The sequence below is a fragment of the Choloepus didactylus genome, chromosome 7 (genome assembly GCF_015220235.1).
Source record: "Choloepus didactylus isolate mChoDid1 chromosome 7, mChoDid1.pri, whole genome shotgun sequence".
Lineage (NCBI taxonomy): Eukaryota > Metazoa > Chordata > Mammalia > Pilosa > Megalonychidae > Choloepus > Choloepus didactylus.
In genome coordinates, this window is record NC_051313.1 from 19,889,203 (window position 1) to 19,902,099 (window position 12,897).

General features: G+C 34.0%; 1 protein-coding gene across 6 annotated transcripts in view; it reads left to right on the top strand.

The window, feature by feature from the left end:
- Positions 1–12,897, top strand: part of PTPRK (protein tyrosine phosphatase receptor type K) — a 604,460-nt gene that overhangs the window by 345,167 nt on the left and 246,396 nt on the right. For all 6 annotated transcript variants that reach the window (XM_037844170.1, XM_037844174.1, XM_037844175.1 and 3 more), the window contains exon 7: positions 3,640–3,933. In XM_037844170.1, the coding sequence (XP_037700098.1) occupies positions 3,640–3,933 (294 nt within the window). The remainder of the gene's footprint in view (positions 1–3,639; positions 3,934–12,897) is intronic.

Here is a 12,897-nt window from a genome sequence, read left to right on the forward strand (position 1 = left end):
AGTTGATACCTAGTGTACTATTGGGATTTAGTCACACCACACCTCTGGGTCTGACAGTGTATTAAGTTATGGAGAATATTAATATGGCTGCAGAACAATTACTTGTGCATTTGCTAACTGATTAAAATTCATGCATAATTTATTGAAATGAATAGAGGTTTTATAAATAAGCCTTCTTGTTCTCAAGGGTCTAAAAACAAAATACATATGCTAATATAAGACTACTTTTTACCTCCCACATAAAAATATTTAATAAGCAGTGATATATTAGTTTCATTAACGTTAGGTTTCACTTTTTATAATCATGCTGTTAATCAATGTATATGCTTCTGAGTCACTCAAATAATTGCCACCATGCCAAATTTGAACTACGGCTTCAATTACCAAACTGTCTCTTTAGTTTGCCTGTCCATATCAAGTTAGTGGTAAAACTGGCCAGAGAGTCGCTTCCCTTCTTCAGTCCAGCAGCCTGATGACATCAACTTCTTTTTTCATATATACATAAAATACTAGTGATAAATATTAATTTCCATTTTTAAAACTTACATTATCTCTGGCAAAAACAAAGCAAAACAAAATAGCATCATAAAGGGTTTGTGGATGCATTTAGAAAGGCAGAATCTTTTAATATCCTTAAATAATACCAGTGGAGAAATTGTAATGCCAAGAAGTTAAATAACAACCAAGGTGAAGTTCACCCAGCTGTTAGTTGCATATACATTCTTTGAAACTAGGTCTCCTGACTCCAAATTTCGTTTACTTTTACACATCTCTTCCTTAGAGATAGGAATTGTATGTATTATACTTTATTCTTTCAGTTGTCTTCAACGTTACCTGAAAGTGATAACTTCTTCCCTCTACTTTCTTCTTTTCCCTTTCCCTCCCCTCCCCTGTCCTCCCTTCTCTTCTTCCCTGCCTCCCTTCCATTCCATTTCTTTCTTCTCCCTCCCTTCTCCTCCCCTTTAGTTTTCTCCTTATTTTGCAGAGCAGTGGTGTGCAGGGTTTTGAAGAGTGAACGTTGAAGATTCAATATACACGTATTAGGTCAGGTATCAGAATACCTAGAAATTGCAGATTTAACCAACTTTCATTATTTATAATTCACTTGACAGAGCTTTGCTCTTCATTCATCCTGTTAAGTATCAGAGCTCTGTAGGTTGTTGTTGAACTGTAAAGTGAGTGAGGAATTTGTGCTCTGGGGTAGAACCCCAGTGAGCTGTGAATTTAACATTGTTTCCTACTTAAATTAGTCAGTAGATGAGCAATCTGGAATGAAAACAAACATTGCTCTTATCAGCACCCCAGTTTATTCTCAAAATATAGACAGCTTCTTAAAATATGTGCAGTAAATTAGATAGTCGGGAAGACACTTGCCTTTTTCCAATTATGTTCGTTTCTCCCTTCAGTTTCATTTTACTTCAGGTTTTAGAAAACATATCAACTGTCTGCCAAAACTTTTGTAAACTCTAAATATAAAAGTTGTTAGATTGGTAAAATTCCACGTTGTGAATTGTCTAGCTGTGTCTTTTTTTTACCTGATAAATGAAAATTCTAATCTATTTTTGCTTTACGTAAACTGTTTTTTTCATGAATAATTTTTCCATAGAATTCAGTTATGAAATTGGGAATAGTTTGCCTGCTATAAAATTTTGACTTCATATTATTTAAACATAAAACATCAGGAGTGGATTTTGTGGTTTAAGTTTTAAAATCTGGTGTTATGACCCATTTTTCGTTAGAAATAAAAATGATTCTAAACATAAACATAAAGTTTATGTAGCACATATATTATCTTATTTGTTCTCAGTTATTTTCATTTTAAACATGAGAAAAGTGCTGTACAAGATCATATGGTTCTACCAAAACCACTGCCACAAAAGCCGTGAATATCGATGGGAGTAAGTTAGAATTTTCAAGTATATTTAGCTAGGTTAAAAAAAAAAAAAAAAAAAAGTGTTTCCCAGTCAATATAGCACCTTATTTATATTATTCTCTATCAGGTATCCTGTTTGTTTTTTATATGACCCTCAGTTTAAAATAATGATTTATTGGTTCATTGTTACTCTCTGTCTCCTCAACATATTGTATCAATACTGAGTGCCTAGAACAGCGTAGGGGTTAGTAGTTACTCAATAAATTTATATTTGTCATATGAATTTTGAAGGGAAATTCTTGAAAATGACTTTAGCTTGCATAGAGACCCCAGCCAAGTCAGGTAGTCTATTCTCTTATGTTAGGGATGTTTGTAACCCAGGATTTCATTATCTGGAAACTATCCTTATACAATCTGTCAGGGTTTAAAAGCAGATTCTGGACTGCAGCTGAAAATCCTTGCTTCATAAAAACCTGTAGAAGAAGGTAAAACCTGGCTATGAGTGTTTTCACACGGTATCTTATCCCAAGTATGTATTGCCATTGCAATAGAAAATCCAGTCTGAATGATATCAGCTGTATTTTCTTAACTTCCGTTTATCTGCACCTCCAACAGCCCATCCCAGCCTGGGGTGTTTGGCTGCATGTAATAGTTTCCTTTTATGTGATTTGCCTTAACTATTAAAAGTAATTTTTAAATCAACTTTTTAAATCAATAGTTACCACTTATTAAGATTAATGTTCATTTTTCTTTCCTGTAAAAGTTTTCTGGCTTCCCTGAGTAACATTCTTAACAGGTATTCAAAGAAAATCGCACTCGATCACAATTTACTAATTAGATTTTCTTTGTGACCTAGCATTCCCTGTGGACAGATCCTTTGGACAGAGCTAGAGATACGATACCCCTCACAAAGTCCAGTCTCTAATTTTAGCTACTTCATTGATAAGGCAAAAACAAAAACAAAACAAAACAAAAACCTCTCTAATTCATCATATCTGTAAGTTCAAATGTAGATAACATTTCCTGAAGCTCCTTACAAGCAAAATATCTTCTGCTATCAAAAATTAAATTTTGGCATACCTTTGACATTTGGGTTTAACATTTGACGTGTTGCCTTATCACATGCTACTCCCAGAGGCCAGGAATATGGAGTGATTTGTGATTTTGCATTGGTATAAATTTCAGTTTCTCACCCTATGAGGTGAGTACCTGGAAACGCCATACCTCACACTGGCTTCTGAGTCCAGCTCGTTTTGCCTTCCTCCTTATCTCATCTGCAGGAACTCTGAAGAAGTTAAAACAAACAAAAAGCAAAAACAAAAACACCCCTTGGCCGTATTTCATGAATGATGTCACGGGTTGCAGCAACAATGTTCATTAACTTGGAGATTTGTGAACTTCTTAAGACCTCAAGAGTGTTAAAGGTCATCTGTACTCTGTTACTGTCTAATCCAGGTCAAAATATTTTTGCAAAATATTACAAATATTCATTGTATAGTGCCTTAATAAGTTTATCTCCTGGAAAGGCATATACATTGTTTTTTTAATAAAGAGAAACCTGTGTTATAAAGTTCAAATGCCATCAGCAAAAGTATTTTCTCTTTCAGTTGCCAGACCAGTTGTGTTCTAGTTTTCTTTTAAATATTTACCATGTACTTTTAAACAAATCATTCACTAAGCCTTTATGCTTTAGAGACATGGATGTATCTGGTTATTATAGTGTTTTTGATTTTTTACTAATTAGCTCGCTCATTTCTGTCTCTTAGAACCACCGAGACCCATCGCTCCTCCCCAGCTGCTTGGTGTTGGACCTACGTATTTGCTGATTCAACTAAATGCCAACTCCATCATTGGTGATGGACCCATTATCCTGAAAGAAGTGGAGTACCGAATGACATCAGGATCCTGGACAGAAACCCACGCTGTCAACGCTCCCACCTACAAATTATGGCATTTGGATCCAGACACTGAATATGAGATCCGTGTCCTCCTTACAAGACCTGGCGAAGGTGGAACAGGACTTCCAGGGCCCCCACTCATTACCAGAACTAAATGTGCAGGTAAGACTGAATAGCAAGCCATTCTGCTTTACAAGGGAATACAGCATAAGGCATACAATATGCATATGGTTTTAAAGGTGCTAATGATTTGACCCATGACTTAGTCACACCATGCTAAGAGTTCCAGAGAATTAGGTAAATCATCAGCTTGATTATGTCATAACTGTATTAATTTCAGAGCTTTGAGAGTACATATCAATCCTGGTATTTTATCCTATGGCAGTTTTGTTTAGCCTACTGTGTGTTCAGCCCCCAAATCTCCGATAGATGCGGATGAAAGTACTACTGAGAGAGAAGACCTTTGCAGTTTAGGCAAATGCTGAATACCTTTCTGACACCTTGGAAATTGTCTCCCTCGATAATATTGTTACAGTCAGGGCAGAGGCCATATCTTATGATACGGATAAGAATAATTACTCTGGAACAGTGCCTTGGTGAGATAACTCTTTTTTATTTAGAAAATCCTGCTGTTGAGTATTCCCCACTGATTGAACAGCTTGACACCCAGCTGTAGAATACAGAGAGATTTTCCTTATATTTTTAAGCCTTGTTATTGTCCTCCCCATGCCTGAAATAGAATGGTGAAAATAATAGCACACAGTGAAAAGACAAAGAAAGATTTTAAAATGAAATAAAATAATATATCAACATACATCCTGGTTCCTTATTGTACCATGTTGAAATAATAGGAGAAAATGTTTGCTATTTATTAAAATTACTTTAAAAAGTTTGTTATTTTAGTGCCTTTTTAGAGCAGTTTCTTTTATTATTGAAAATAATCAATTTAATTTCATTTTAGTCTAAAGAGGCATGTTACATGTATCAAACATTATGTTGAAACACCTGCAAAGCTGGTGGATCTATGCCTCTTGAACATTTAGTGATTTATGTTCTGAAAATAAAACTAAGACTGGGGGGATCCAAGAAAACGTAAGTGCCTATAAAATGTGTTTTCTTGAACATCAGCTTAGAACTTTTTTTTAAAAACAATTTTCTGGATTCCCCATCAAGAATACTGATCTAAAGTGGAAGCAAAGCCCATTCAGTTAGCTGATACACTGCAATCATTAACGATTTTGTTTCCCAGCTCAATTTTTATGTATTAATAGCACCCCTTGAAAGATGTTCATTATTGGGAAGTATAACTGCTCCACCATAAGTTTGAGATTTAGAAAACAGAGTTTGCTGTTTTGCTGCTTGGTGTCATACTTTCAACCAGTGGTTAAAAAGTGGCCAGAAGATGTGGAATTATCTCCATGGCTCTGCCTGAATTACACAGTTTGTTTTTCAGTTTTCTGTAAAGCCAAGTTCTCCAGTTCTCGGTAATGTAACAAATTGCTCTTATGTTAGTAAAAAAAGTTTGAGGGAGAAGTAAATTGACCTCACAACCACAGCTCATAAGAGAAATAATATAAAGAGGAAACAATGCTAAATTGAAAAGCAGCTCAATTTATCTTCCAAAATTAATATCCCATGCTAATATTAAAAAAAAAGATTAACAATGGAGTTCATTTTACTGAAGATATTGCCTACACGTTTTCTAATAAAATTATTCTTTTCCACGTTTAATTTTTCTATGACCTATACAAATTATTATGGCCAATGATAATTTACTATTCCAATAGCCTTCCTCTTGGTTTCCTGTACCCAAACTTCTTTCTTTTAAATAGGTCATCAGTTTTCTCCTTAGTTTCATAAAAATTGTACTTGAAAAATTAGCCATACCACACAATGTATTGTTAATGTGATATGATTTTGGTTTAAGCTAGAAATTGTTTGAAATTGTTTATTTAGGTGAGAGCCAATAAAGATTGCAAGTAAATCATGTTTTGTTTTAAAGTTAGTTATGCCTTATTAAGTGGAAGGAAACAATGCATTAATGAACATTGATTGATTCCGATTGAATGCTTATGTTCAGAGTGCACATTGAACCACAGTAAATAAAAGCGAGATGGCAAAGTGCTTTGAGGTATTTAATTTTAAGCATAACCTTATCTGTATATGAGGGGATAGAATAAAAATAACTTATACTCACAGTTACATTTAAATTTGTAAATGTGTTGACATTTTAGAGCTTTAATATATTGTTCTTTTTTTCTGATTTTTTATTTGAGAAACATTTAGTTTGGGGCATAAAATGGTATCAGGCACCATAATAGTTTTACTTCTAACTATAAAAAGTTTATTTCTTTTTAAAACTAACTACTTGTGGTGTGTCTTTTTCACACACGTTTATTATAGTTTATTAATGTGCTCATAAAGGAAGTTTGATGCAGATCTTTAGGGGGAAAAAAGTGCTTATAGACTAGAATTTCACATTCATTAAGAGAAATTGTGGTTAGGATTATCTGTACTTGCATTATTATTAGGTAAAGAGGGAAGGTTGATAAGAATAGAAATTGTATTAGTTTTAAAACAGTCTCTGAAAAGCAGAAATTGAATATAATTGATAAACATATATCTAAATTCAGATTTAGTTTTGTTAAAATTATCATGGCCATCTGCTTCCCTTCTTCATTATCCATTCCTTTCCCCAAAATTAAATTCCCTCATACTTTACCAGCACTGTTACTGGCTTCAGCCTGGTATCCCATATCAAAAAATAGATCACAGTTTATTCTGACTGTGAGATTAACTGATATTTAATTCAGATTTGAAAAATAGAGAAATTCTCCATAATCCAGGGAAATGCTCCTTTTTAGACACCAACCATAATCTTTGGAGAAAGCCCCATCGCATTTGGTTGAATTGTATGGGCCCCAGACGCTGGTTCTTCAAGATGCATTGAATATGGTTTCTGTGAACCATGCCACTTTAATCAAGATTGGGAGACCTCCACATTGTAATTACAGTGTTTGGCCATTAATATCATCTGACTGAATAAGCAAACGTTTTGAATTAGTTATTTTACTACGCCCTGCATGTTAGACCACCAGGAATCTTAAAAATCAGTATAAAATATTATTACCTGTGTGTGTGTGTGTGTGTGTGTGTGTGTGTGTGTGAGAGAGAGAGAGAGAGAGAGAGAGAGAGAGAGAGAGAGATTTCACATGACTTTTTTTTTGTAAATAACAAAGAGATGATGATTATTTTCTGCCTTTACCTTAGGGATTCTTATTTTACTTTTCTGTATCACAGACAGACAGTTTTTGTGTCTACTAAGTATCAATCAGTGAGTAAATTAGTTAATAGTTACTATTTTTAACACTCCATTTTAAGGTATTTAAGCACTGGCATTTTATTTCTGGCAATAGTAAGTGTTGCTTACTTGGCAGAACTGTGTCAGTTAATATTTTTTAGCAAGGCAGTTGGATAGTTTTACTTATGTGTATTAATTAATGAATTTTATATTTTCAAATCCAAATATAGATTTTCATAGTTAATTATGGATTGATACTGCTTTATAATTAACATATGACGTTTATCATGTTTGATTTTCACACCAGTTCCCTAAGATCTGGATATATCATTTTCCCTATTTTATATTTTGTGAATCTAAAGCTCAGGGGGAAAAAACTGTCGTGTCTAACACCAGACAGGTGTGTAATTGAGGCTCAACCCCATTTTCTGGTACTTGAAAGCCTGAATTCTTTCTCCTCTACCATAGATTTTCTTTTTTTTTTCTGCATAATACTATAGCATGAATAAATAAAAGTACAATAGGTAAAAATTAGGGGATGTATATATATTTTTAAATCGTATCAGCATGACTCACTTATTCCCCGACAAAACACAGCTTAATGTTTGCAATTTCACTTTTATTGAAAGCACAATGGAATGTTGTGCTTAACACTCAAAGATATGCTGTATTTAAAATATTTTAAGCAGTTAAGGAAGGGTAAAAAATATTTTATTTTATACTTTTCTGAAAATGTCCTGCCTGGTTGCCAAAGCTATTTTTTTGTTTTCCTTCTAAAGTACACTAAAATCTTTTGGTAAGTGCCGTTACCTGCTTCAGGATCTCTTTAAGTTAGGGGAGGTGGTAATTACAGCTCTGGTGGCTGCAGCCAGCTATGCCTGCTGTATGCTTTCCCTGTACCTGCGGGTATGATTATTTCAGGTTATCTTACAGCCTGACCCATGTTATTGTTCAGATAATGCTTCTTGAGTCACTTTAAAAATTCTGGAAAAGGTAGAAATGTGATGTTGTCTTAAATGGAAAGTAATTCAAAAACTCCAATGAACAATCAGAGAAAGTAAGAGAAAGTATGGTCTTTTTTTTAATTTTTTCCTGTGTGTTTCCTCTGGTTATACCATCTGGCGTAGAAACTAAGAAAATATAGTTTCTTCTTCTCTTATTAAATAGAAATAAAATATGCCATCATAAGAAATTGTCTTCATTGCATGCTTTGGCAATTGGATGTTAAAATTGCTCTTTTAAATTGCCTTCTGCTTCTGGGTAACCCATTGTGGGACAGCTTTATGATTAACTGACATTTTAGCAGCATCTCCCTCATAGGGAAGGTCAATAGTTCAGAGTGTACAGAAGGTAATATATTTATGCAGTTGGGAAAATGACTGTCTACTCGTGTATTGAAGTTCAGTGCTCTTGGCAGTTTTCAGTGAAACATGTAGATCTACGAAGCAGTGAAAAGGAGTGTGTCTTATTTTGAAATGCAAACATTTACGAAAAATGCATATTTTCTGTCCTAAATCCAAAAAGAAAGCAAAAGCAATACTCAGACATATACCAGAAACCACCAAGTGAGGAATTAAATTTTGGCCTTTTAGCTACTGCTTTGTATTTATTAATATTTGTACTTACATCTATATATATATAAATATAGATATCCCTTGTACTTCGCCACATGTTAAATCTGTTAACGGTATCATTAAGTACTCTTTTTATTGACTACTTTTTTTTATTGAGTTTTGCATAGCTCAATAAAGCTGACAGGTGGAAATAATTTAAATAACAGCATCAGGCCCCATGAAATGTGCTGGATTTTCCCTCAGGTCCTCAGTCTTTTATTGGATATCAGCAAGTAGAAATGGCTTGAAAAATAAAAGAATATATTGATGTCTTAAATGATGATGACACACCAGGAGTCTCTGAAGAAGAATAAGACCTAGGTAGAATTAAAGACACGGATTCATGTATCAAACTCTAAGGGATGTGTTAATTACGAAGATGGGCTTCATTCAGACATTTCTTTGATGGCACAGTGATAGTCACACTGTGCGTTGATTTGCCCTTGATTTTCTTCCTCTTTACCTGGATATTCTACCTCTGCCTTCTATTATCCTTCATTTTCCTTCCTTATTTAAACTTATTAATTAAAGTTTTGGAATAAGGAAGAAAACTCCTATACTGGGCTTTGGCTCAAAATTGCAGTCACTTTTTCTTTGGGGTATTGGAGGGAGGATGACAGCTTCATGACTATATTTGGAACTCATTTATCTAGACCCAACCTAGTTGTAACTAGCATTTTTTGGAGTATTCTGGTCATTCTCTACAATCTGGAAAAGCTGACTTTATACAGATGCATCTTTTATTTTCATCATTTAACTTAATTCTTACCTAAATCTAAACATAGGGATCACCAGTTTAGGATCTTACCTTCTTGTCTTCATTGTCCTTCTACAAATTATGTTATTATAGCTACTAATTGCTGTAGAGATAGCTTCCCCATCTTTTTTCCTCTACACCAACCTAACCTGTATATGAACTGCAGACACAAAAAGCATATTCAAAGGAAAGAAATAATGAGTGAATTCTAATCTCAAGCAATGTAAGTCATATACTTTGTGAACTCAATAGAAACTGAATTTTAAAAGGCAAAAATCTATGTCTTTCATGTCTCCCTAAGTAAAAACTGTGCAAATTCAGCTGTCGCTATATGGTATGGCTTAGATATCATGGAGTGATGTCCATATTAATTGTGTTAGCTAAATTAACTGAGTGAAGTTTGAGTTTAAATAACTCATGTTTCATTCTCTGGCTATGTTATGTCCTAACCCTATGTAGTATCTCTCCATAAAAATGGAATAAGAAGCAAAGAGAAAAAAAGTTTATTTTTAGCTGTTACCTGCTTCGTTTTAAGCAGGTATGGTATTAACTGTCATTATATCTACCCTCCCCCAAATATACTAAAAGTCATGCTGTTTGTACTAATGTTTATGTGTGAATCTATAACACTTCATTGCCAAACAAGCTCTTTTTAAATATCTAAAATAGGCTTCCTTTTTAATAGTAATTAGAAAAGGAAAGTGAAATAGTTTATGTGCCAATTATTATTTATTTCCTTTACATCAAGTACACTTGAAAAACTTGCTAAAGATTCAGTGCAACATTTATTGGAAATCATAAATTCTGCTTCATTAAGCTAATAAATTACTTTGCAAGAAGTTTTTCTTCTTTAAAATAGATCTTACAAGTGAATAAAGGAATGGATATACAGTTTTAGAATATGAAGGCCAGTTGAAAAGTTTAAGTACTTCATTAATTTTTAACTCCTTTTTTACCATCCAGTAATTTATAATAATATAGCAAGTTTAAGAATATGTTGTAAATGCTCAATTTCTCCCAAACTATAAATATTATATTAAACTTTTTTTATTTTATTTTTATAATGTTTATCTGGTGGTGTTTTAAAGCACAATGCTAATGGGAAAAGCTTAACATGACTTCAAAGCAGGTTGGTTTATTTAGGAGTTTATGACTTTTGCAGAAGTCATATTGGAGCTCTCTATAATAATAAGGACTGCAAAATGAAGTAACAACAGCTATTCTTTCACCAGGAAGATGGACCCCTAATGTGTAATCATGAAGCCTGATAGTACTATACCTCACGAAGCTCTGCTCTTTTTAAAGAAAATCGTTATTTATGTTGGTTTATTAACATAAGACTCTTTTGCATTGGCCAGTAGTATGTTTTCCTGATGATTTAGTCAATGAAGTTTTAACTCCCATGGCTCAGACACTGCTGTCGAGCTGGGGATAAGGTGCTGAAGAGAAGACAGCTTTCTTCGTTTATGTTTTGTTTGCAAGCAAATATAAATAGTTTACATATAGATGCCTTTCTCACAAGGGATGAAATGTGGAAACTGATTCATAGTATTGAATTTCACTTAAATGGTTTTGTTTTCTTCCTGTTTTTCCACCTCACATGAAATACATTCCAGATCAGAATACAGAATTCTGCTCTCATTTGAAAGCAACAAGGAGGAAATCTTTTTTCTGAATCATCCTTCTAGCTAGCCCATATAACCGTTTAACTGCTGCCTCTCTTTCACTCTGGCTTTACTCTCCACTGAGGAAATAACTCATTTTTTTAAAAACTAAATTCATTTAATGACCCATTTACTTTCAGAAAAGGGCAGCTTATTGAATTAATTAATATTTGGGGTTTTTTGGGGGGTCTTAATTGGACCAGTTTAAGTTTTCTTTTTAAATGTTGCAATTGATTTTAGGAATCGATTTAGGAGTTTTAATAGTGGAGGATGCTAAAGCAGAAGCAGTGTCCCAGTCACCCTTTCTGTGCTTCTCCACCTCTCTTCTCCAGCAAATTCTGCACCATATGTGCATGTGAGCCCATGCACATATGTGTGGGTGTGTATGTGTGATTGATTGCTCATTGTGCTTATGCCTGCTCTCTAAAAAACACTGCTCCACTCTGCTTATGCAGAAAAAATATGAAAGGGGTGCACCAACTATCTCTAAGCTTGATTTCTTTGGCGTTCCCTTTCTGGAAGTCTCAGATTGTATAAAGACTGTGTGGAATTCATATAACCTATTTTTTTTAAATATAAATGACATGTAATAACACATTACAGCAATTTTTGCAAATAGAATTTTTTAAAAATTCTCATGTTACAATCTTCATAAAGCAATTATCATTTTTGTCAATGCAATGCTACTTTTCTTCATGCTTGCCTTTTTGTTGTAAGCATAAAATATACATAATTTCTGCATGTTTTACTTGCTGTCATGTCAACTCATTGAATGTATTTCTACAGGACATTCTAACCATCATCTTTAATGTTTGCTTAGTATTCTGTTGGATACTATTTTCCCATATTATCCAAGAATATGACTGTATATTTTATCAGCTATGTACTAAATTTATTTAATCATTCTTCTGTTACTGAAAGTTTGGACTGCCTCCAATGATTGGCTCTGGTGAGTCCTGCAGAGAGAATCATGCTTCTTTTTTTCCCATGTAAATGAAAAGTTCTTGACACATTCTGTGCAATTGCTTTCTCCAAGTATTTTATTAATGTACTTTAATGGCACCAGCAAGGCCATACGTGCAGTCATGCAGTTTTAGTTTGAGAAAGTACTATATAATTAGTTAAGTCTGTCTCCTCCATTTTTCTTGGTTCCTGGACATTTGGATTCAGCAGTGAAGTTACTTGATCAGTGTCAAACAGCTTTTGATGAGGAAACCAAGGGTATCATTCATGCTGATTTTTCTTTGTTTGTATGTTTTAATATGCGCATCTCTTGCTTGTAAGACCAGTCTTAAGTACTGGATATTCAAAGATGAAGGCTGACGTCTGGTCACTCATCATAGTAGCTCACATGGGTTGTGGACTTACTGTATGCCAAGCACTGATGTAAACATCTCAGCTGTGAAGCCTGGGTGTGTGTAACTTCTGCATCGAGCTGCCTAGGCAGGTTAGAAGAAAAACATATAAATAAGTCATTAGATCAATACATGGTAGAAGATGTACTTTTAGGCTCTGTGGGAGCACAAGAGATCCCACACTTTTGGTTTTCTATAAGGAGAGGGTACGCATTTAAAATGAGCCCTGAGGTATGAGTAGAATTTTATCATGTTAAGGTTTGGGAATCAGTAAAGTCTAGGTTCAAATCTGGCTCTAATACTTACTAATGGACAAGTAGCTTGATCTCACTAAGCCTTTCATTTCTTCATCTGTAAAATTAGGATTGGTAATGGAACTGGTCCAATTTGCATGTTTGTGATAATCAGTGATTATCTTGTGCTGGTATTTGAGAGG